Below are 21,834 nucleotides of genomic sequence, written 5' to 3'. Positions count from 1 at the left end.
AAGAACAAGATAAGACAGAATTAGAAACTATTCACTCCCAGCTACACCTTACAGATTGCATACCTTCCTTCCCACATTCTCATGTTCCTTCCTTGGAACGCTGGTGCAAAACTCTCTCTTGGAGCAAATGTGAAAGCTGTAATAGCATAATAGCTGAGAAACTGTTGCCAAGTTTTATTAAGCTCTAAAAATCAGAAGCCAATCTGCAATACCAGTGTCGCAATGACAGATTTATTGTACATGTTTTTCAGAATATTCCAGTTCAACTAAGATCCTTGACAGAGGTTCACATTGAAGCTCTGAGACCATGTACAACAGCCCTCCACTTTCCTCTTTCCAATCCGTCTTCATCCTACTAAAAATATTTCAATACGAGGGAGGATTTGCTAAAGCAAAACCAACTATTGTTTATGTGTACAAATGGGATGGCATTGAATGTGCGTTATGGCCAAACCTATACCCCTGCACATCTTGGTGTGACACAATACATGACGGCTCTTCTGACAGGAAAAGTTAAAAAATTTATTTTCTATTTTAATGTCTTTCATCAATGATTGACCATACATTACATTTTGAGTTACTTCAATTTCAATTCGACTGTTGGCTGTACATCACCTCCTCTCTTATAATCATTCTAAAAAACAAGAAATATCAAAACATACCCTTATCTCTTTGAATTTCAACAGCCTGGAACATTGCATATACATTGTCTCATCTGGTTGAAAAATTTCAACCACATTGAATACAAGCATATTCGAGGTGATTTGCCACAGGATGACCCAGACCTTCTCTACTACGTACCCTAATGCCATGTTGCAAATAAATCGAGTTTGCCCATAAGTGCTCTGAATACACATGTTGATAACAGTGCACATTTCATATTCCTACACAGGATATGATCCGGTCACTTTGCCATGGTCAAGTATTATTTGATAGCATTCCGTCCACTCATGATTTGCACAATAAATTGAAAAATTATTCTGACTCTCTCATCTATAATGACATCATTCTGAAACATATCTTCACAAACCATCCCCTTGCTTGAGTTGTTGCAGATGATGAGAGTTTACTTCCAGTGCATCAAGACATGAAACTTATGATCACTCGTAATGTCAATAAGTCCATTGGCTTTGTCAATGGACAGTTTTTTGCAGTGACAGCCATCTCATCCAAAACAATTATTGCCACTCACCCCAATGGTCACATCATCAACATATTTCCTATGACAAGCATCATCAACGACACTCAAACAACAAAATACCCTGTTCTCCCAGGCTACGCAACCACGATATCTGAAGCCCAAGGGCAGACATTAAGTAAAGTTATTTTATGGCTCGATACTGACAGCACTCCCAAGGGAACAGCATATGTTGCATTGTCCAGAGTTAAATCGTTGACAGATCTTCTTTCTTTCATTCCTTTATCACAAAACCAGATTTGCCCTGTTGCCAATTAATTTTTTTATTTTGTAGATGGCTTACATTCATGCATTCTTGCATCTTGGCCCTGTCATCATCTTCATCCTCCACTATAATTTGTTTCTTTTTGGGTTTTTTTTCGGTGGTGGCACATTGTCACTTTCCTCGTCCTCAAACTCCTGCAGCATTCTGGCAATATTCCTTTTTGCCGGCTTTTTTTGCTTGTTGATTGTAAGAATATTTTTCTTAGGTTTGCTACAGATGAGTTCTTTTTAAACTCTTCATCCCCACCACCAACAAGGGCAATTTTGGAGGCATATGCCTCTGGATCAGTTATTATGGTTCTTGCCATTAAATAATGGCAAGACATTATGAAAAGGGCACCCCCTGTTTGGTATGCTTCTTCCATAAAGTGAGCAAGGGAGTCATTAGCAAGCATTGTTTTTATGATTGTGTTACAATCCTGGGTTGTTGGTGCAGCTTCTGTGTCACGCGTATTAAATTATGCTAGAGCTTCGCACAATTCTTCAATGTCCTCATCAACTGCTTTTTTTTAGACTTTACTTATGGGCTTTCCTTGAGAAGCTCCATGTTGTCCACCACTGACTGATAGAGCTCACTCAAGGCAAAGGTTGGCCGTAGGAGCCATTCGCAGTTAATAGGCTTGGCCAAATCCATTGCAGGAACATTTTCCCATGAAACAGTTGGTCCATAAAGCCGCAAAAACAACCTTGTAAATTGATTAAAGAAGCTGACACCAATGTCATTTTCCTTTCGGAAAGGTGAGGATTTGCTTGGTGATGTCATCTGTAGAATTGGTCAAATATGGTCAGCAATTGTGAAAAAAGTATTTGGTTTATTCACAATTGAAATGTTAACTTTCATTTTGCTGCTTAATATATTTCCGTGAAAAATTTTGTAAGTTCAAACTTTCAGCGGATTAAAGAACTCAAAAGTGTTTTCAAATGTCCCAAAAAACTTGTTTTTCTGGTGTGGTTCACTTTCTAATTGATATATTTGATTTTTCCTAGTTTCTTAGTTTCGAATTTTTTTTTAAAATCTCAACTGTACAAAGTAAACCCTTCAATTTCTGATTTTGTATTTGAAACCAAAAATCTTGAATTATCTTTGTATGAATACAATTTTCTCTGAAACTTTGCAAGATACTTAAAACCAACACCAGAGCTAGGTGTGTCAGAAAAGTTACCACAGGGATGATCACTGCCTCAATAGCCATGTTTTTATCCCTACTCTCCCTCCCTAATTACTAGATTTCACAAAATGAAGATAGTGTCATTGAAGAAACAAATAATTATTCTCGCAATATAAACGTGTCATTCACCTGCAGTTGCTTACAAATATTTATTTCAACTGCAGAATGTTTATCTTTTTCGGTCAATCTTTTTCTGGATTTGCCACTTTTGTTTTTGGCTGTTCTTCATTGTCGCTGTCCAACTTTTTGGACTTTCTCTTCTTTTTCTACGGTTGCATTGTATCTGCTGCTTCTGGCACTGCTCCTGCAGCAACTGAGTCAGCAGCAGGTACAGGTGCTGTTTGGTTTTGTAGGAATCCTTGTGGAACTGCTGCGTGCAAAGAGTTGAAACATTTCAGCAGGGAAAGGGAACTGTTTGGGAGCTGGTTGCGATGGCTGTGTTGTTGTTGCTCGGGGTGTTGAAGATGGTGGCGATGTATTTGTTAGAAGGGTGGTCAATGAAGATGTTGTTGAAGAAGGAACTGTAGAGGGTGGGTTTTCTGGAGACTGTAAAATTGATATCAGGGAAGAAAGGTTGGTTGAGGGTAGTGCTTGTCTGGATTTTGGGTTTGAAAGTAACGATAGAAGGTCTTATAAGTTTTTGGATTTGAAAGATTTGAAAGGAGGTTCAGGGTTTGGGGCAAATGAAATTAAATCAGCGTACTCTTCGTGGTTAGTAATGAGGGTCTGTGCAACTTTAAAATTTATTCCAATGGAAAACAGGGCAGCACCAACTTCCACACAGGAGCTCAGTTGAGACGACAGCTCTGCTGAGAGATTCAAAATTTTGAGAAGAAGATCTCTTCAGGCCGCATCAGTTGGAATCACTGAAGAACCCTTGTGGAACTGCTGCAGCAGTATGGCCAATTTTTCTGTTTTGTTTGAACGAGGAAAGCTTCCTGTCATCCAGCAGTGCAAGATCTGCATCCAAAACCGGCAGTTTATTGTTGAAGCAAGTTCTGATATGGCAACATGAGGCCGAGGAAGCCACTCACAGCCTTCTGGCCCTAAGCAAGAAAGTGCCACAGTATCAGTAGGGTAGGGCTCTGCCCGTCCGTAAGGCTTTGAGAAGTTCTTCGGGTAATGGTGGAAGTAACCAACACCTTTCATTATTTTCTTCCATTAGTATGCCATCTGAAAATAAGAAACGAAGTATTAAGTGAAAAACAATGGTCATAAAAATGGAACTGGAGTGAAATGTGTAGGTGTCAATGGGACAAGCAAATGCAGGTCATTTAAACAGTGCAGTCTTGAATAAGCAACATATGCCGTCCCCTCAGGAGTGTTTTTTGTATCTAGCCACAATATAACATTTGATAATGTCTGACCCTGCACTTTAGAAATTGTTGTTGCATAGCCTGCCAGGAAAGGGTATTTTGTGACCAGTATGTCTTCAATAATACTAGTCATGGGAAACACATTGATAACGTGTCCATTGGGATGAATGGCTATTATTGTTTTATTTGAAATGCTCTTGACAGTAACAAATTGGCCGTTAACAAAACCAATGGATTTATTGACATTGCCTGTAAACATGAGTTTCATGTCTTTATGTATTGGAATAAGGGATTCATCGTCTGCAACAACCAAAGCTAATGGATGCTGTTGAAAAGCATTTCTGACAATAACATCATTAACAAAAGAAGCTGTACGCCGAGTTACTGTAAGAACAAGAGAATGTGGGAATCGTTTCAATATGTCATATAAATTATCCTGAAGTATTAGACCAGAGGTGAGAGGGGGAGCATTATCACCTGAGCTGGCAATTAACCAGACTAACTTTTTCTGACTCAAATTTTTGCGTAGATTACAAATCCGGATGTTGCTTTGGCGTTTAGGGGGGCATTTTCTAGATATAGGGGTTTAAGCCCAAAAACACGCGATGTGACCTAATTTGACTGTATTTAATTAATGCACTTTAGGAAATGTTCAATTTTATTAATAATTGGTTTCTTGATCAATGCTCTGTAAAATCTGGCCTTTTCTTGCATTGATGGTTAATGGGGGAGGGGGGGGGGGGGGGGCAGGCAATTACAGGGAAGGGGAATTTCACTATTACTGTATTCTTAAAGCGTTTAGTTTAAATTCGCCTTCTCCTTCTGATTCGCTTTATCTTTCTTCGCTTGCAAACAATAGCTCCGCAATGTCCTCAGGATAGTATAGTAGGGCTCCGTGAACCAATCAATTAACAGGTCTTCTAACCAGCCGTGATTGAATGGTTCTTCTTTGTTGATTATGCTTTGTAAGCTTGTCTCTATACTCTTGCTACAATGTTTGCACGCTTTAAGTGTTTTTCAAGGCTGCTTTTGCATGGGGGCAGCAGTGACCGACCAGTTACTTTGTTTTCCTTTTGAAAGGTCCACCAGAATATAGCATATCTTGCTTCATTCAATGACAGCAATCGTTTCTCTCCATACAGTGTATCTTGCTTCATTCAATGACAGCAATCGTTTCTCTCCATACAGTGTGCAAACAACCTTTCTAAGCGGAGTAACAAATTACCACGAGTAACAATTTTTCTTGCCAAGCTCTGAGAACGTTTTTCGGAATTCTTTATCGCCTCCAAAAGCGTTTCCAAAATGCAGGCTTTCCTTTCGCAAGAAGGATGAGATGTAGAAATTTCCTGAAAATGCATGCAGGCCAAGGAGCACTTGCTTCCGCAATAAAGATAGCGCAAAAGCATTTAGACCTAGTAGTCTCCTGTATTTTCCTCTTCCGTACTACATAAATAAATGCAAGTTTTCAGCCTCGTTGGCTAAAAGGATAACAAGAATATGAACATCTCCAGAGCGCACAATGCAAATTGTCTCCTGTCCATTATTCATCCGTAGGGCATGGTGGAGTAGGTAGCAGATTTTGGTACCTGCTTTCCCACCTGAGTTACCCCTTTGCTCTCAATATTAACAAGAATACAAGAATTTTTTCTTGCAAAGTATATTACTCGATCGTTGAGTTGAGACTACTAATTGTGGCGCTAGAAATTCTCTTACGGAGCGGCTTGACCTTCCGATAGGGGGGCTATGCAATTGGAGAGAAAGCATGGAATCCCAATTGCAAAAATACGCACAATCATTAAGATTATGACTTGACATGAATATAACAGACAAGAAAGAACAGCTACTTAGAGCGTGATTAATATTCTTTTGTGGGAAACTCGCCTTTATAACAAAATATCCCTAAAAAGACAAACAACATAATGTTGAGAAAGTTCTTTTTCCATGATTTTTCTATATTCACAACGCTGTAAACTTTTCTGAGTAATAAAAAAAGACCTCATTTAATCATTAAACAGAATAGGAACCATGACACGAAAGTTAGTACCTGAGACGGCACCATTGTTGCCTCAAAAGGTGGGGGAAATTTTCGAACTTTGATGCTTCCAGTTTGCTGGAAAATTCACTCATTAAAGACATTTTTACTACTTTACAATACAGTCTTATTCTTAAAATAAATATCCGCGGGTGGAACGCTATTTGACTGTTTTAATCGATTTTCTGGTAGTCATTCTCACCATTCGCGCAACCAACGCTGAAAAATTGTAATGATTGTAATGTAATGATAAAAATTGAGTTTAGCTCCCAGTGGTTTCAGTTTGCAAATTAACGGTTGAAATATTAACGCGCCAAGGAGCGAAGAGGAACAAATCGAGATGAAAATGAAAACAATCAAATATACCAATCGACTATTATTTATTTTTTTAACTAACGCCACCACCAAGTTTGCTGAGTAAGCACCAAAAATGTCGAATCTGCTGAGAACAGATTCAGAACTCTTGGGGGGAGGGGTGTTATCCATGTGTCCCAATGTGTGTGGGGGTTATTAGATCTCAAATATTTTTTATGTCTTTTTAATGCTATCTCTTTATCTTTTGAAATTATGTCCCAGTGATTTAAAATTTTCCTTACATTGATAGTTCAACTGTCTCTTTGTATGCATCAAAGTATTCGATTTTTGTAACTTTTATGACTGTGCTCCAGATAATTCTATCTTGAAGATAAAATAACTTACAGAAAGTTTTTTGATTCTTTACTCCGAAGATTTTTCAAGTTCTCACCGAAATTTCACCGACTATTTTTCCAGATTAATTTTTGGCACCGGGTTTTTTGGTACTATGATTGATTTTAATGCAGTATGTAGTAGCATACTCTTGGCTGTTTGGCGTCTGTATCTTCAGTTGTTGCAAGGGCAAGAGGATTAGTAAGAGCTTTGTCTATATCAACAATTCCCTTTTCTTTGAACGATGTTGAACAAAAAGTTTTCAAAACTTCTTATATTTCAAAAACATACGTAATTTGAAACTATTATCACTGTCTTTTCGTTTTCATAAGATTACTACATCACCAGATATTAACAAAAATTACCAATTTTTAAAGTGTGACAGCAGAAAACAGTCAAATTAGCTCAAATCGCGTGTTTTTGGGCTTTGACCCCCTATATCTAGAAAACGCCCCCCTAAAGGCCAAAGCAACATCCGGATTCGTAATCTACACAAAAAGTTGAGTCAGAAAAAGTTAGTCTGGTTAATTGCCAGTTCAGGTGATAATGCTCCCCCTCTCACCTCTGGTCTCTATATTACTATCAGAAAGAATGCGATCTTTGCATAGTCTATTTATCATATCTTGTGTTGGCACGTCATAGCGAATATAATGTAGAAAATTAAGCAGAATATCGTCTTGAATTCTATGTTACTGAGACAAGGTGAAGCGTACAAGATAAGAAATGCAATGGCTGCAGGACATTATGTTTTCAGCCTAGACAGTTTTATTGTTCCTAGTGGAAAGCGGCTGTTGTTGACAAAAATCTTTACAAAGAATGAGAATGGGGCGTGTTGATAGGACGGAAATGGTGTGTATGACATGATGGATTTCACAATTTATTCTTTAAGGTACGGCAAGTTCAAATATGGTCAGCAATTGTGAAAAAAGTATTTGGTTCATGTTTTATTCACAATTGAAATGTTAATTTTCATTTTGCTGCTTAATATATTTCCGTGAAAAATTTTGTAAGTTCAAACTTTCAGCGGCATTAAAGAACTCAAAAGTGTTTTCAAATGTCCCAAAAAACTTGTTTTTCTGGTGTGGTTCACTTTCTAATTGATATATTTGATTTTTCCTAGTTTCTTAGTTTCGTATTTTTTTTTAAAATCTCAACTGTACAAAGTAAACCCTTCAATTTCTGATTTCGTATTTGAAACCAAAAATCTTGAATTATCTTTGTTTGAATACAATTTTCTCTGAAACTATGCAAGATACTTAAAACCAACACCAGAGCTAGGGGTGTCAGAAAAGTTACCACAGGGATGACCAGAGACTCTATTTGCATCATTTTATACCCACCCTCCCAACCCTTGTTTTTTTTGTACTTGAAGAAGAAAGGCGAAGAGAGAAAACATTTTCTAAGTGTATGTTTTATGCAAAACAATGTAATAGTCGGAGAAAGGCGTATTTAATGTCTATAAAGTTATTGTTTCTTTTGCTTCTTCTTTGTAGACGATGTTTTGCAGGAACTGTTACTGCCAGGAATTTCATCATCTTCGTCTGCAATCACCCGTCGTTTTCGTTTCCTCTGTGCAGGAAGCGGTGCAGCTGCAGGAGTTGATAAAGGTAGGGACAGTGCAGAAGCCAGTGAAGATCCAGGAGCAGTAGGAGCTGTAGGAGGAGGTGGAGGTGTAGGAGGAGGTGGAGCTGTAGGAGGAGGTGGAGTTGTAGGAGGAGGTGGAGGTGGTGGAGATTGAAGATATTGAGCCATGGCCTGTTGGTATATGTGCATGAGTTGACTTGGGGAAGGTAGTTGAGGTACTGGAAAGAGGTGCTGTTGAGAAGCGGGAGTGGGATGAAGAAGATGGGATGAGGTGCTGCTTTGCGATGATGGAGATGGCACTTCTTGAGTGGAGATGGAAGAGGGGATCGTTGGGTTATTTGTGAGCAGGGAAGTTAAGGATGTTGATGTGGCAGAGGCTTGTTGTGTTGTTGAAGAGCGTAGCAAAGAGGTTAATTGGGCAATGTTCGTTGAAGAAGGTGGCAGTGTTGATTTTGAATGATGAAGCAAGGGAAGGAGATCTAAAATTTTTTTCGAAGATTTGAAAGGTGGCTCTGGATTTGGGGCAAAGGTGAGTAGATCTGCGTATTTTTCGGGGTTTGAAATGAGGAGATGGGCAACTCGTATATTAAAGCCAATGGAAAAAAGAGCTGCACCTATCTCGATGCACGAGTTGAGCTGGGAGTCAAGGTCTGGAGAGAGATTTAGTAGATTTAAGAGAAGGGAACGTTTGTCAAGGTCCGAAGGGCTTGTGAGAGAGTCTTTGTGAAAATTTTGAAGAGTGAGGGCAAGTGGTTGTATGTTTGAGAGGAAGGAGCGGATTTTATCTTTGTCTAAGAGAAGACCGTCCTCCTGCAGCAAGGGAATATTTTCAGTAATAGTGGAGCAAAGCTCAGACGTTGCCACGTGTGGTCTTCTTAGCCACTCACATCCTTCTGGGCCAAGTCTTGAGAGTGCAATTGGATCAGCTGGGAACCCTTCGGCACGTCCGTAGGGCTTTAAAAAATTCTTCGGAAAGTGTCGGAAGTAGCCAACTCCCTTGAGCTTCTTTGCATGAATGTAAGCCATCTAGAAAATAAAAAAAAATTAATTGGCAACAGGGCAGAACTGGTTTTGTGACAAAGGAATGAAAAAAAGGAGATCTGTCAACGATTTAACTCTGGACAATGCAACATATGCTGTTTCTTCGGGAGTGCTGTCAGTATCGAGCCATAAAATAACTTTACTTAATGGCTGCTCTTGGACTTTAGATATCGTGGTTGCATAGCCTGGGAGAACAGGGTATTTTGTTGTTTGAGTGTCGTTGATGATTCGTGGTCCTCGTTTAAATATTTTCACGTGTTACCCTCTTCATTTCTCCTGTTTATTCTAATTGCAATGTTTTTAAGTGTCCATCTTTTTTTATCTCTTGATGAATCGTTGAAATACTTTGCAGGCTTATCTAAAAACTCTGCTTATTATTCTGAATTCTACTTTAAAGCTTGACAACAACATGCTTCTGCCTGCCCCCACCAATTATTAATCCTCGTTGACATAATTTCATGGGTTATTCCTAAAAGTTCTCCTATTTAGTCAGAATCAAATTTTAAAGTTCTCCAACAAATTTTAAAATTTTCTAGTCGTACACCCTTAGCCCTTGTCGACTTAAAGGGGCTTTTTTAAATATTTTCTAAGGTCATTCTTAGAACTGTAATGTTCATTTTAAAGCACTTCATTCAATCTTTGTTCACTTGTGATGCTGTTTTAAGACATAATTGCGGGCCACCCTCAAAGCTCCCTGTTTATTCTGAATCAAATATTAAAATTTTCCAACACAATATTCCTGTTAGCCGTTATTGGTCCATGGTGCTTGTTTAGACAAACATCATCTGAAAATTTCTTAAGAATAAAAATTCCTAAAAAAGTATGTTAATTCATAAAAAATGTTAACGATTTCTGATCTAAACTCCAAAGAATTAAAATAATTACACAGTTATTTCATTTGAGGGCCTGGTATCATATCTTCGTCACAATTAGCTTTTAAAACACTACAGCAACAAAGCACTTAAGAAATTGAGAGATAGAAAACAGCAAAAGTTTCGTGCATCAGAAAGGATTCTTACTCAAACAACAAATTAACAAAATACATTTCATGGACAACTGCTAATCTTCACAGATTTAGTAATTTTCTCTCTCTCTCAGCGAGTTGCGTTTTCTATACACTTTGCTTATGTCAGGAAATGTAGTCTAGAAGAAATATCGCTGCAGCAATTAGCATGAAACTTACACCTTCTATAGTGCGTAACGCATTGAATATCTGTACGAAATTTGGATTCTGTGTTTATCAGGGTTTGTGAGTTAGAGAAATCTAAAAAAACGCCAATGCGGAACAACTTTCTATACTTAAGCCAATGAAAAGTGAATGACATTTTCCGTGAATGTCTCTTTATGAAATCGAATGAAACTCTGATCAGTAATAGTACATACCAAGGTGCATTGGCACAGAAAGTTTCAGAAAGAACAATGAAAAACTCTTGGCAGAATAAGAGAATGATGGTTCACTCTCCCAGGAAGTGAAGTTTTCCGTACTTAAGCCTTATAACATATAATCATCTTCAGAGAAAAATTTTTCCCATTATATCCTCTGAATCTTGGTACAGTAATAGCACATGGAAATAGGTAAATGGACAAGTTGCACGCTCATTGTGAATAGTGCACCGCCCAAAAGAAATGCTTTTTCCATGAACGTTGCCATGACTTCGTTAGCAACAACAGTTTTAATAACCCTGTTAGCATTTTCTTTGTTGGGAACTGCAGTAGGTTCTTTCGTATTAAAAGGCTGCAGTTCCTCCGACAAAATATGAATATCTTTCAGTGCGGAAGAAACTTTCTTTTTTCTAAAGAGATGACTGTCTTCCACAATTTCCAAATTTTCCCTTACAGTTTCTGAAAATTCAGAAAGAAAAACGTGGGGACGGACAAGGAGCTCGCAAGACATGGGACTCGTCCTTTTGAAAACTGTTTGGTCGCTTGGAGCATCTTCTGCACGTCCATATGGACGAAGAAAGTTCTTTGGGAACTGGTTGAAGAATTGTATACTCCCAGTTCTTGATTGTTTGGGTGACTTAGAAAGAGACATTCTCATAAATAGTTCTGAAAACATTGGGTAGAATTGGAAAGATGTTATGTGGAAGAGGAAAAATATAGCCCAACTTTAAAGAAGGTGCTGACTTCGGTGCACAATTGGTGTGAAAATGAAACATGATGACTTTAGAGCGCAATTTTTAAGAAACAGTACTTATTACTTTGCAAATTTGGATAAAATAGAAAAGAAACCGAGATCGGCAGATATTAGGAAGTCATAACGTTGTATTTTATATGATAAAGCCAATGTAAAGAAAATGGCGTTCTTTCTCTCTCCCAGCGAGTTGCGTTTTCTATACACTTTGCTTATGTCAGGAAATGTAGTCTAGAAGAAATATCGCTGCAGCAATTAGCATGAAACTTACACCTCATATAGTGCGTAACGCATTGATTGGTGCTAGGGATAAGGAGTTATGACGTCATAAGCGGGAAAGGTTGTCAGTACTGAAGCCTTACAAAATAAAGATGGAAATTGCTTGGAACTCTGTTAGCGTAAGAGCAAATAAGCCACTATCTTGAAGAAAGATACAGGATGCAATAGCAAGGGAGATCTGTGTCATATTTCTCGAGGAGGCGCTTGAACAATATTTTTTTGTAGGGAAGTATTATAGGATCAACATGCCAATATAAAGAAAACCTTTGAGCAGAATGACAAAAAATTTGGCAGCAGGTACAAGTTAAGCTAATACCATCATATGTCAAAATTTCAATGTGCTTGAATAAGTGTGGGTTCAAAAATTCTTGGTCATAAAATGCCCAGATTTCTATACTTAAGCCTTAGGCAGTAAGTGATATTTGGAAACTCCCTGACAGAGATGACATATAATTTTAAATGATACTTCCGGAATATCAAGTACTGCTACACCAGGTGGTAGTAGTGGAAATATTCGTCATATTTATGGAGTTGGGAAGGAAAGAAAATTTTCCAGTACTGAACCCTTATATCTTTCATAGGGCAATAAGTCAAACATCCTTGAAAGTAATGACACATAAAATTTGGAAAAGCTAGAACAGAAAACTCTTTCAGTTTGTGCCAAGTTACAAGACATGTGCTTTTATAACAGAGAAACAGTTTCTATATGGAAATATGTTTCCATACTTAAGCCTTACAGCAACAACTTTACCACGCCCTAGCAAGAAAACTGCCGGAGACATTTTTCTAAAAATCATCCTAGATAATTGCTTCAACAAAGTCAACATTTCAACCAACTTCTGGATCTAAAGTAATTTTGATCAAAAAAGTTATTATTATATATAGTAACGCTTAGGAATAGTCCATGTAGTATGTTACATACTCTAGTAAGAAGATATACCTTGCTATGTACCTAGTTCACGTTAAAAACTTATGGAATGTGTGAATGACCACTGCCTCAATAGCCATGTTTTTATCCCCACCCTCCCTCCCTAATTACTAGATTTCACAAAATGAAGATAGTGTCATTGAAGAAACAAATAATTATTCTCGCAATATAAACGTGCCATTCACCTGCAGTTGCTTACAAATATTTATTTCAACTGCAGAATGTTTATCTTTTTTCAGTCAATCTTTTTTTGGATTTGCCACTTTTGTTTTTGGCTGTTCTTCATTGTCGCTGTCCAACTTTTTGGACTTTCTCTTCTTTTTCTTCGGTTGCATTGTATCTGCTGCTTCTGGCACTGCTCCTGCAGCAACTGAGTCAGCAGCAGGTACAGGTGCTGTTTGGTTTTGTAGGAATCCTTGTGGAACTGCTGCGTGCAAAGAGTTGAAACATTTCAGCAGGGAAAGGGAACTGTTTGGGAGCTGGTTGCGATGGCTGTGTTGTTGTTGCTTGGGGTGTTGAAGATGGTGGCGATGTATTTGTTAGAAGGGTGGTCAATGAAGATGTTGTTGAAGAAGGAACTGTAGAGGGTGGGTTTTCTGGAGACTGTAAAATTGATATCAGGGAAGAAAGGTTGGTTGAGGGTAGTGCTTGTCTGGATTTTGGGTTTGAAAGTAACGGTAGAAGGTCTTATAAGTTTTTGGAATTGAAAGATTTGAAAGGAGGTTCAGGGTTTGGGGCAAATGAAATTAAATCGGCGTACTCTTCATGGTTAGTAATGAGGGTCTGTGCAACTTTAAAATTTATTCCAATGGAAAACAGGGCAGCACCAACTTCCACACAGGAGCTCAGTTGAGACGACAGCTCTGCTGAGAGATTCAAAATTTTGAGAAGAAGATCTCTTCGGGCCGCATCAGTTGGAATCACTGAAGAACCCTTGTGGAACTGCTGCAGCAGTATGGCCAATTTTTCTGTTTTGTTTGAACGAGGAAAGCTTCCTGTCATCCAGCAGTGCAAGATCTGCATCCAAAACCGGCAGGTTGTCTTTTATTGTTAAGCAAGTTCTGATATGTCAACATGAGGCCAAGGAAGCCACTCACAGCCTTCTGGCCCTAAACAAGAAAGTGCCACAGTATCAGTAGGGTAGGGCTCTGCCCGTCCGTAAGGCTTTGAGAAGTTCTTCGGGTAATGGTGGAAGTAACCAACACCTTTCATTATTTTGTTCTGTTTGTATGCCATCTGAAAATAAGAAACGAAGTATTAAGTGAAAAACAATGGTCATAAAAATGGAACTGGAGTGAAATGTGTAGGTGTTAATGGCACAAGAAAATGCAGGTCATTCAAAGAGTGCACCCACAGGAGTGCGTTCTGTATCTAGCCATAATATAACCTTTGCCTTAATATAGCTATAATATATCTAGCCATAATATAAGTGGGAAACAAAATATTAGTTAAAAAGCAATGGTCCTTGAAGTGCAACTTAAGTGAAATGTGTAGGTGTCAATGGGACAAGCAAATGCAGGTCATTTAAACAGTGCAGTCTTGAATAAGCAACATATGCCGTCCGCTCAGAAGTGTTTTTTGTATCTAGCCACAATATAACATTTGATAATGTCTGACCCTGCACTTTAGAAATTGTTGTTGCATAGCCTGGAAGGAAAGGGTATTTTGTGACCAGTATGTCTTCAATAATACTAGTCATAGGAAACACATTGATAACGTGTCCATTGGGATGAATGGCTATTATTGTTTTATTTGAAATGCTCTGGACAGTAACAAATTGGCCGTTAACAAAACCAATGGATTTATTGACATTGCCTGTAAACATGAGTTTCATGTCTTTATGTATTGGAATAAGGGATTCATCGTCTGCAACAACCAGAGCTAATGGATGCTGTTGAAAAGCATTTCTGACAATAACATCATTAGCAAAAGAAGCTGTACGCCGAGTTACTGTAAGAACAAGAGAATGTGGGAATCATTTCAATATGTCATATAAATTATCCTGAAGTATATCACTATCAGGAAGAATGCGATCTTTGCATAGTTTATTTATCATATCTTGTGTTGGCACGTCATAGCGAATATAATGTAGAAAATGAAGCAGAATATCATCTTGAATTCTATGTTGCTGAGACAAGGTAAAGCGTAAAAGATCAGAAATGCAATGGCTGCAGGACATTATGTTTTCAGCCTGGACAGTTTTATTGTTCCTAGTGGAAAGCGGCTGTTGTTGACAAAAATCTTTATAAAGAATGAGAATGGGGCATGTTGATAGGACGGAAATGGTGTGTATGACATGATGGATTTCACAATTTATTCTTTATGGTACGGCAAGTTCAAATATGGTCAGCAATTGTGAAAAAAGTATTTGGTTCATGTTTTATTCACAATTGAAATGTTAATTTTCATTTTGCTGCTTAATATATTTCCGTGAAAAATTTTGTAAGTTCAAACTTTCAGCGGCATTAAAGAACTCAAAAGTGTTTTCAAATGTCCCAAAAAACTTGTTTTTCTGGTGTGGTTCACTTTCTAATTGATATATTTGATTTTTCCTAGTTTCTTAGTTTCGTATTTTTTTTTAAAATCTCAACTGTACAAAGTAAACTCTTCAATTTCTGATTTTGTATTTGAAACCAAAAATCTTGAATTATCTTTGTATGAATACAATTTTCTCTGAAACTATGCAAGATACTTAGAACCAACACCAGAGCGAGGGGTGTCAGAAAAGTTACCACAGGGATAACACCTGGCACAAAATTCATCCCGTTCTGCCCACCCTCCCAACCCGAATTATATATTCTACTCAAAGCAGAGAAGGACTCAATAAAATTTCGGTTTGAACAGAAAAAAAACAAATGGCAATTCTATTAAAAAAATAAGTTTTAAAAGTCATTTATCCTTCTTCTTTCCTTTACCATTGGTTTTTGCTTGGGGTATGTCTTCATTGTCGATGATGACACAGCGTTTTCTTTTTTTGGTACGATTGGGCTTCACTTCTTGTTTGTCTTCTTTGTTAGTTTTGTGAATGATCGTGGTTGTCGGTTCCGGTGGCACTGTAGGAGAGTTTAGGTTTAGTGATTGTGACGGTAAAGGAGGGGGAGGTGGTGGAAGAAGGTGGGCGATGGCTTGATAGATTTGAAGAAGTTGTTTTTGCTGAAGTTGTTGTGGTGAAAAGTTATTGTTTACAGTTTCTGCAAAAGTGGTAGACATAAGTTGGGATGAAAGTCGATTGGTATATGTTTCTGTTGAAGTAGCAGTAGAAAGTGGTTGCGTTGACAGTTGGTTTGTCAAGGATTCCGTTGTTGCTGTTGTAGAGAGTTCTTGGGGTGATGTTGTATTGGGATATGTGGTTTCTTGTGTTTGAAGCTGTGAGGTTAACGATAATCTATTGGGTGATGAAATTGTGGAGGTTGGTTTGGGGTTATGTAGTAAAGGGAGCAAATCAATTATATTTTTCGTAGTCTTGAAAGTCGGTTCCTTGTTGGGTGCAAAAGTTATCATGTCGGCATAGTTATTAGGATCTGAAATGAGTGTCTGTGCCACCTTGAAGTTAATTCCAATTGAAAAAAGTGCCGCACCAAGCTCAACACATTCGTCCAGTTGCGCTCCTTATGTATTCCCGGGATTCAAAAGGGCCAGCAGAAGATTCCGTCTTTGGACATCATTTGGCACAGTTTGACTTTCCTTGTGAAAAGGAGCCAACAGCTGTGCCACAGGTTGTAAGTTCCTTGTGAAGTCCATTTTCTTGTTGTCGTCTAAGAGGGGCCTCCTCAGCCATTCGCAGCCTTCTGGCCTTAGGCGTGTAAGGGCTACTTGTTCTGGGGGATATGCCTCAACGCGGCCATAAGGCTTCAAAAAGTTTTTTGGAAAATGGTTTAAGTAACCAACTCCCTTTCCTTTTTTTGATTGTGTGTAGGCCATTTGTAAAAAAAGAGACACTATAAGTTGACTAATGCAAACAGGAAAAACCCTTCTTATGGCAAGGCAATTGAAAGAAAAAGAATTTCATGTAGTTCCTGGAACATAGCTGTGTTGTCAGTGTGTGAAAAAGTATTGTGAAATTTTTTTTTCTGACACTGAATCAGAATATGAGGTTGAGAATTCTAATAAGATATATGAAAGTGATATGGATGCAAGACATGAATCAAACGATTTTGACCCATGTGAAACCCTAAAGAAAAGATCAAACACCAGTCTAGAGACAATGGGTATCTCACCAGTAAACCTGCATGGGATAGCCCAGCACAGCCGAGCTTCAAGTGCCAGAGCAAAATTCGACAGAGTGGTTGGAACATTGCAAACAAAGTTATCTAGTGCTCACAGTGTGGGTGTTGCTACCTTGGATAACTTGAATTCAGCTACACAAAATGATGAGATCCACCAAAAAGCATCTGAGCAAGACAGACTGCATGAAGCAATGAAGGAAAGGCTTGTCATTGCACGTTATCCTGAACAGATTCAAATCTTAACTCTTGCTCCAGATGCATCGTCTAGCAGTGGCGGATTCAGACCGGGTTCCAAGGGTTCTGGAGCCCTGTCACCTGTTTTCCCTTTACTTTGGAATAAATCGCAACGAGTCCCAACGTCAAATGGCCTATTGTACCAAAACCTTTACTGCTCTCTAAATATGGTATTGTGAAAGAAAGGAACCCTGTCGTAGCCATGGTAATCTTTTGTAGAGTATTATATTCCTCTAAAGAAAGGAACCCTGTCGTAGCCAAGGCAACCCTTTGTACCATACTGTATTTTTTAAGAAAGGAACCCTGTCATAGCCATGGCAATCGATTGTCTTATATTGTTTCTGCTACAAACAAAAGAACCCTCTTGGAACCCATCTCTCGAACCCATTGGAACTTATTTAAACCACTGACCATACCTGCTTACTGTTGTCATAATGGCAACGTAAAGCTGCGAGTGACTGCGCGAAGACGAGAGCTTGTTTTAAGCCCTCAAACAGGAAGAGACCAGCACCTGAAGATCAATGAAATTTGATAATCGTATGGAAGAGTGCTATGATTTTTCAACAAAGCTTTTCAAACACGCCTAGCCAACTATTTGCTCATTTTTCTCGACTGGCCTAGCGAACCCGGAGGAAGCAGATCACCGCTTTTTTGCTCATGGATCAAGCAAAAAGTCAATTGAAGAACCATAAATTTAAGATATACACTCAAGTTCAAAAAGTATTGGGACAAATTCGATAAAAGAAGTATGGCATTGCGCTATTCCGGTTTGCAATGGAACCTTGTTCAGATATGATTACTGATAAATAGTTATGCCCCAAACGTCTGATCATAATTGCTAGGCTAGGTATTTTAACAATAATGAATATACTAATGAATATTGTACTTGATAAGCCCACCTCGTGATCTGGAAGCCAAGTTTAACCTAACCAATTCCGAAATTTGATATTATTTTTCCAAACATCGCTGCTCTTCAAGTCTGTTACTGACTGTTGGTACATGACACTGGTCATTGCAGTGGCAATTCTTCGAAGTCTGCAAAGGATTTCTTCTTGATGATTGCGAGCCCCATGTTCCATCAAAGACAGCCATCTTTCCCATGCTTGCTCCTGATGGAAATCACAAAGATAGACTCGGCATTCTGTGAATATAATAAAAATCAGAAGAGATCAGATGAAAAGCGAATTTGGAGCAGACTGATAATATTAACCACCTTTTATGGGTATATGAGCATCATGCCTTAAAAAAAATTAATATCTTACATACCTGGAAAGATCCTGGTGATTGCATTAATTTCGGTGTCACTTTTATCAACCATGAAATATCTTAGTTTCCACTAAGGGCACCATTTGTGGGTCATTTGTAAGGCCTCTGCTATTGATGCTTGTATTTCATCTTGAACAACGAATGATGCAACAACTTGATAGTCAGTGTTGGTTTTAACAACGAGAAAAAATAAAGGAAGCGAATATCTAGTTGTTTTATATGTTGCATCTAGCATACTCAGTTCATTTTCGTGGCGACGAAGAAGTTTTTTCTGCCATAAACTTTGATAGATCAAGAGTAGCCTGTTACTTGAAGTTATCAGTTTGATGCTGATATAATCTGTGACATCAGCATCGTCTTTCAGCTTGCCAAGTTGTTGGTATAGGTCACAATCAGGTTTGATATCTGAATATTTTCTGTAATAAAAGGAGTCACGCGGACACTTCTTCTTCCATTCTTCAATTTTTTTCTCAAGATTAACTTAATCAATCTTGGAGAACCGCAGATGAACAGTGGCAAAATAAATGTGATTCTTTACAGGTACATTTGAAGGATAAACCTTCGATTAGTTGGTGCAGGTAGACTCTGATCTTTGAACAGGTAATTTTTGACATAACACTTTATGTGTCTCTTCATCTCTTTCACGTTTCTGATGCCCTCTGATATTTTCAGATGGATTAAGTCAATATTCCTTGTATCTACCTGTTGTGCTATGTCTGCTTCCTGGAACAAAATGGAAGTGGTGAATTGACAAGAACACAAAATATAATGAGATGTTTAAAGATCTTGAATTTGAACACAAAATTTAAACAATATATGGGTTTGTGGCAAAACAAAATAAGTGTCTTGAGTATAAGTAGTTTATCAAGACACTCTAAAAGAGGATCTCTATCAGAAAAAAGGTGAAATGAGTCACATGCTCTTTAAAGTGAACCAAAGTGCAGGCCTTGTGCATCTTATCATGGTTTTTTGCATATCATGTGTTGTTTAGAAAATCTGACATTAATTCGTATGTCTCAAAACTTCTTGTCATATTATAAAAATGTGTGTTAAGTTAATGTGTGTAAGACCAGTTCTTAATTTAGAAACTTACAGCACCAATAGGATGAAATTTATGTTCCTCAGGGCTAGGGTAAGATACAAAGATTCGTCTTTCAACTTTTACTTCTGCTCCAGTTTCAATGGTTGATCTTATAGTCTTTGATGCCTCTTTTCCGAAGTGAGGTGTCTCTTTTTGAATCTAAAAAAATTGAGACAATTTTAAGATGAGGTGACCTGATAATGTGCAAAAGTGAAGAATTCTGAAGCCTATAACCCCTTGTTGTCACAACCAAATAGTGATTATGGGGTTAGAATCCAGTCTGTCAGTAGGTTATGGTTGCAAAATCAACTTTCTGATATAATCAGAGAACCATAGTAACATCATTTAATTTACGTAGAAAAACCCGAATATGACGGTTAAATAAAAGATTGTCAGGATTGGGTGTTAATGGATTTTGTCCTCCTTATGAGATTAAAAGGTAAATGAAAACATCTCACTTTGAAATCAATGAATCTAACAATATCTTTCATGTGGATCCTGGCTGGACAATCAAGTTTCTTTGTATCTTGCAAATGGAATCTTCTTTTCTTATGCAGGCTGAAGTCTCTATGCTGAACCTGCAATATGTAATACAGAATCATCGTTGATGAAAAAACAATGTCAGTTGACAATCAAGTATTTGATTTCAAAGCAGCAAAGTAAAAGTGTCTTTCTATCAAACAGAATAAGATTTAAGATTTAAGACCTTTAAAATTCAATCAGACTGACAAAGTTTTAAGAACTTCCTTGGCTTAATCCCTGCTTACCTACAGTACAGACCTAACATAATTAAATAATTGTACTGAAACTGTTTGAAAAGTTGCAAGAACTGATTTGCAGTTTTTCCCACAAGAATAGAACTAGTTCATCATTGAAAGTTTACTCACAACATGGTATTTTGACTCCGACCAAAAATATTTTCTAATCACAAGTTCAGTTATAAATATACAAAAATCAGGTCAGTAAACTCAGTGCCTTCATTCCATGCATATACAAAGTCAAAAAGCATGATGTATGGTTAAGTAAGGTATGAAGATTTAAATTTAAAGAATAAGAATAGGCATAGGTAAACATAGTTATACTTCATCTTCGCCCTTTTTCTGGAGATTTCGCCAAGATTCATGTCTCTCGGTTGCATGTTGACATTCCAGAATTACCTCACCATTAATGAAGAATGGAGTTCCATCATAGCCAATGCTATGTCTTCCAGAATCATTCTCATCCTTTGCTCTTTCATGCCAGACAACCTTGTGTCCTTTGAGTGAAGTGCAAAATAAAAGATTTGAGGATGTTTGAAAATTTTTTGTTAATATTGCATTTGATAGTTACTTGTTACTGCCAATAAATATGGCCTATTTTACAAAATTGAAGTCATTATATCCATTTGCTGATTTTGTAATTGTAACTCTATGTAATGTTTCTTTTTCCATTGTTTGTATTGCTTAAGATGATAAACATAAATTATATGTTCTAATGTGCTAATATTTTCCAACACCATATATTTTTATTTACTACTGTTTTGAATAGTTTAATTTAAAGGACCTTTGGAAACCAGAACTCAGCTAGCAACTGTCCAAAAATAAACATTTACAGAAAATAACAGAATTTACAAAACAATTTCAAATTTAGAAGTTGGGGGTACACTCATACAAACACTGCAGGGGAGTTTTTTCATTAAAACAAAGGAGCACCTCCTGGAAATAACTTTTTTGTTCATTGCTGTTAAATTTTTAAGAAACCCATGCCCCAAATGCCCACTGGCTCCTACAGCTATGATAAATTCCGATTTGCAATAAGCCTGGACTGGCCCTCCTAACTGTTATCACTGAAAGGTTAGGCCTATCTTGATCCTGAGGGAGGCATTTAATTATCCAATCCTGTCTCAATAAGGCAAGCTTGTTTCATTTCTAGTCAATCTGGCTAGGAAGGTAGGTAAGTAGGCTAATGGAAGCCAGCTAGGCTTCGTCATTTGGATTCAAAGGAAGCATTGTGGAGCTTAGGCCTACAAATAAGGAAAGTCATCTAATGGAAATACAATACCTTTGCAGCCAAATTGCTTGTTCTTTCTCCAAACAACAAATTTTGTTGTTGTTTCTATCTCGAAGTCTCTTATGCTCTTCAGTGCCTCTTCATAGGTTTTGTAGAGTCGCTGGTTGGGATTTTCAGCTGTGTGGTTGACAATGTCCGCCATTGATAAAAAGTAAATTTTGGCGCCAAAGCGATTAGAGCAATCAATAATAAGTGATGGGAGCAATCAATAATAAGTGATGGGAGCAATCACAAACAAGTGATCGCTGAAACTCATGAATAATTAATGAACACCAAATAGGTTATGACACTTAGCCTCTACCTACTTTCTACAACTACTTCAACAGAAACTTTAACAAACCAACTT

The 21,834-nt window shown here is 37.7% G+C and overlaps 2 protein-coding genes across 2 annotated transcripts; both read right to left on the bottom strand.

Annotated features, from left to right (window-relative positions):
- Positions 1-10,815: 10,815 nt before the first annotated feature.
- LOC148958818 (uncharacterized) lies at positions 10,816-18,425 on the bottom strand. Its single transcript, XM_089111189.1, has 6 exons — positions 18,359-18,425; positions 18,018-18,233; positions 17,509-17,603; positions 13,730-13,868; positions 12,933-13,059; positions 10,816-11,399 (listed from the first exon to the last, which is right to left on the bottom strand). Exons 1-6 carry the CDS (start codon positions 18,408-18,410, stop codon positions 10,823-10,825), a joined length of 1,206 nt encoding a protein of 401 aa, XP_088967315.1. The 5' UTR covers positions 18,411-18,425; the 3' UTR covers positions 10,816-10,822.
- LOC135694131 (calcium-responsive transcription factor) lies at positions 11,235-21,715 on the bottom strand. Its single transcript, XM_065212818.2, is given in 7 exon segments — positions 11,235-14,582; positions 17,992-18,916; positions 18,919-19,081; positions 19,452-19,598; positions 19,898-20,017; positions 20,522-20,694; positions 21,480-21,715. Coding segments are annotated over 6 exon segments (831 nt in total). The 5' UTR covers positions 21,631-21,715; the 3' UTR covers positions 11,235-14,582; positions 17,992-18,839.
- Positions 21,716-21,834: the final 119 nt, after the last annotated feature.

This window comes from Rhopilema esculentum, chromosome 11, assembly GCF_057945365.1.
Source record: "Rhopilema esculentum isolate cy_ngs chromosome 11, ASM5794536v1, whole genome shotgun sequence".
Lineage (NCBI taxonomy): Eukaryota > Metazoa > Cnidaria > Scyphozoa > Rhizostomeae > Rhizostomatidae > Rhopilema > Rhopilema esculentum.
Note: the sequence above shows the minus strand (reverse complement) of the source record. Positions and strands in the feature narration are given on the sequence as shown.